Source organism: Ailuropoda melanoleuca, unplaced genomic scaffold, assembly GCF_002007445.2.
Source record: "Ailuropoda melanoleuca isolate Jingjing unplaced genomic scaffold, ASM200744v2 unplaced-scaffold1003, whole genome shotgun sequence".
Classification (NCBI taxonomy): domain Eukaryota; kingdom Metazoa; phylum Chordata; class Mammalia; order Carnivora; family Ursidae; genus Ailuropoda; species Ailuropoda melanoleuca.
The window spans coordinates 1-2,479 of NW_023178316.1; the positions used below are offsets into that span (position 1 = coordinate 1).

General features: G+C 61.0%; 1 protein-coding gene across 1 annotated transcript; it reads right to left on the reverse strand.

Annotated features, from left to right (window-relative positions):
- Positions 1 to 32: 32 nt before the first annotated feature.
- On the reverse strand, positions 33 to 2,138 carry LOC117797624 (nuclear pore membrane glycoprotein 210-like). The gene is made up of 3 exons (XM_034650036.1): positions 2,030 to 2,138; positions 1,862 to 1,945; positions 33 to 208 (listed from the first exon to the last, which is right to left on the reverse strand). The coding sequence occupies exons 1-3, from the start codon at positions 2,079 to 2,081 to the stop codon at positions 108 to 110; spliced, it is 237 nt and encodes a 78-aa protein (XP_034505927.1). The 5' UTR covers positions 2,082 to 2,138; the 3' UTR covers positions 33 to 107.
- Between the last annotated feature and the right edge of the window lie 341 nt (positions 2,139 to 2,479).

Here is a 2,479-nt window from a genome sequence, read left to right on the forward strand (position 1 = left end):
AGAGCAGAGCAGGCAGCGAGGGGGGTCTGGCGCGGGGCCGAGCGGGCTGTCCCCACGGCGGGGGCGCAGGGACGTAGGGATGCAGGGGCGCAGGGCCGGCCTGCTGCCTAGTGCGACCTGTACGCGGGGCTCCAGAGCCCCGACGGCGGGCTGGCTCGGCAGCTGGGAGGCAGTGCGTTGAAAGGCATCGGCGACGAGGCAGAGAAATCTAGGGTGGAAGGAGTCGAAGTGAGTCACAGAGCAAATGGGAGAGCTCGGGTTCCTTGGGGATTCCTCAGTGCCAGAGCCACCACGGCCCCTGATGGAAGTGTCAGCTGCCCACCTCAGCCACATCTCCCCCAATGCCCCAGGCAGCCCCTGGCCAGTAGTGTGATGTCACCCAAGGGATGGGTGACAGCCGGACATGCAGAGAGGCCTGGAGGGTAAGCCCTGACCTCCCACAGCAGACCTGTGGGAGAGAGCAAGTAGCAGGTCTCAGGACCACATGGAAGCGTCCACGGGTCCGCAGGGCATGCAGGGAGGAGGGCCTGTCCATCTGGGCAGGAACAGCTCCTTGAACAAAGACTCCCATGTGAGCAGAAGAGTCTGGAGTGTTTAAGAGATAGTGCCAAAACTCCACAGTGGCTCCAACACACAGAGGGAGGGGTGCACTGGGAGACGGGGTTAGAAAAGGTGAGTGCCCGCTGCAAGGGTGGCTGGGGGACATTTGTNACGGCCCCTGATGGAAGTGTCGGCTGCCCACCTCAGCCACATCTCCCCCAATGCCCCAGGCAGCCCCTGGCCAGTAGTGTGATGTCACCCAAGGGATGGGTGACAGCCGGACATGCAGAGAGGCCTGGAGGGTAAGCCCTGACCTCCCACAGCAGACCTGTGGGAGAGAGCAAGTAGCAGGTCTCAGGACCACATGGAAGCGTCCACGGGTCCGCAGGGCATGCAGGGAGGAGGGCCTGTCCATCTGGGCAGGAACAGCTCCTTGAACAAAGACTCCCATGTGAGCAGAAGAGTCTGGAGTGTTTAAGAGATAGTGCCAAAACTCCACAGTGGCTCCAACACACAGAGGGAGGGGTGCACTGGGAGACGGGGTTAGAAAAGGTGAGTGCCCGCTGCAAGGGTGGCTGGGGGACATTTGTGGTTCTAGGGGTCCAGGATGCATGAGGGATCTTGTCACCCAGGAAAATGCATCCATATACAAAACTGTTCTCGTCCAAAAAATTCAGTTTCTTTGAAGCCTGGCCATGCCCCCTTAGGCTCATTAGACACCTGTTCAGGGGAGAGAACCCTGTGATGGAACACAGAAGACATAAGGGCTGCCATGCACCCTCATGGTCGGCACTGCACTTCTCACAGAGAGAAGTGTCCCCTGGAGCCATACAGGGTCACCAGACCTCAGAGTCACCAGAGACAACTGGACTATGAAGAGGAATGGCCCTCATGATTCTTCTCCCTCTGGGAGATCCGTCATCAGGACTGTCCAAACCCTCACCTCTGAATCAGCCGGCCCAACCCAGCTTAGAGCCCTCTGAGGCAGTCCCAGCAGCGGGGAGCCAGTCCCAGCAGTGGGGAGCCAGTCCCAGCGAGCACAGTGGCAGAGACAGCTTCCTCCGGGCCACCAGCCCACTGCCCTGCACGGTTCTGCCTGGGGAAAGCTCTCCTCCCCCAGGACCGGCATACCATTCCCCCTCACCACCTCCCCGATCTGCCTTCTGGACCTCATACCTCAGCTGCAACTCTTTCCCAGGGCCAGAGCTTCTGAGACTTGGGGTTCAGGGTCCTGATGTCCACTTCCTCCCTCAGGACCCCTCCCTCTCAGCCCCAGGCCTGCCTGACTGCATCCACGGCGGGGGCGGGGGGAGCTACTCACAGTGGGGGCTGTGGTGAGGGCCGGCTCGGGGGGAGAGGGCTGGAGGTACGGTGAGCTCCCGGGACGCGCAGATCGTGTGGTAGGCTGCAAGACCACGTGGCTGGTTAGAATCAGGGTGGGGGGGGTGCAGAGCAAGCCAGGACACACGAACGATGCGGCCCACCTCACCTATGATCATGACAGCGGTCCCAGCCAGCAGGGCAAAAAGCGTGAAGAACATTACTTGGTAGGAGTCCAGGAAGTGCTGGAAGAGGCTGGCTCCGTCTGCAAGCAATGGAAAGATAAGTCACCAGAGCAACACGCAGAGTTGCCTCGTGTCTGCGTGCGTGGCCAGAGGGTGAGCTGGCCTGTTCGAGGCCTGGGGCAGCATCTGGTCCTGTGGGGCGCGCGCCCCGGTGCTCCGTCCTATTCCATCCTCGGCCACTTGAACCGACCCAGTTCCACCCGAGGCCCTGCTTCCTTGGAGGTGGTCTCAGTTTCCATACCCATTCCGAGGAAGAACAGACCTGCCTGGGGGAGTCAGAGGGTGGGGGCTGCCCGGGAGGCAGCCAGGCTGCCTGGGAAGGCAAGGCATTGTTGAAAATGTCAAGCCATGAACTGCACTGCTCATGACAATAG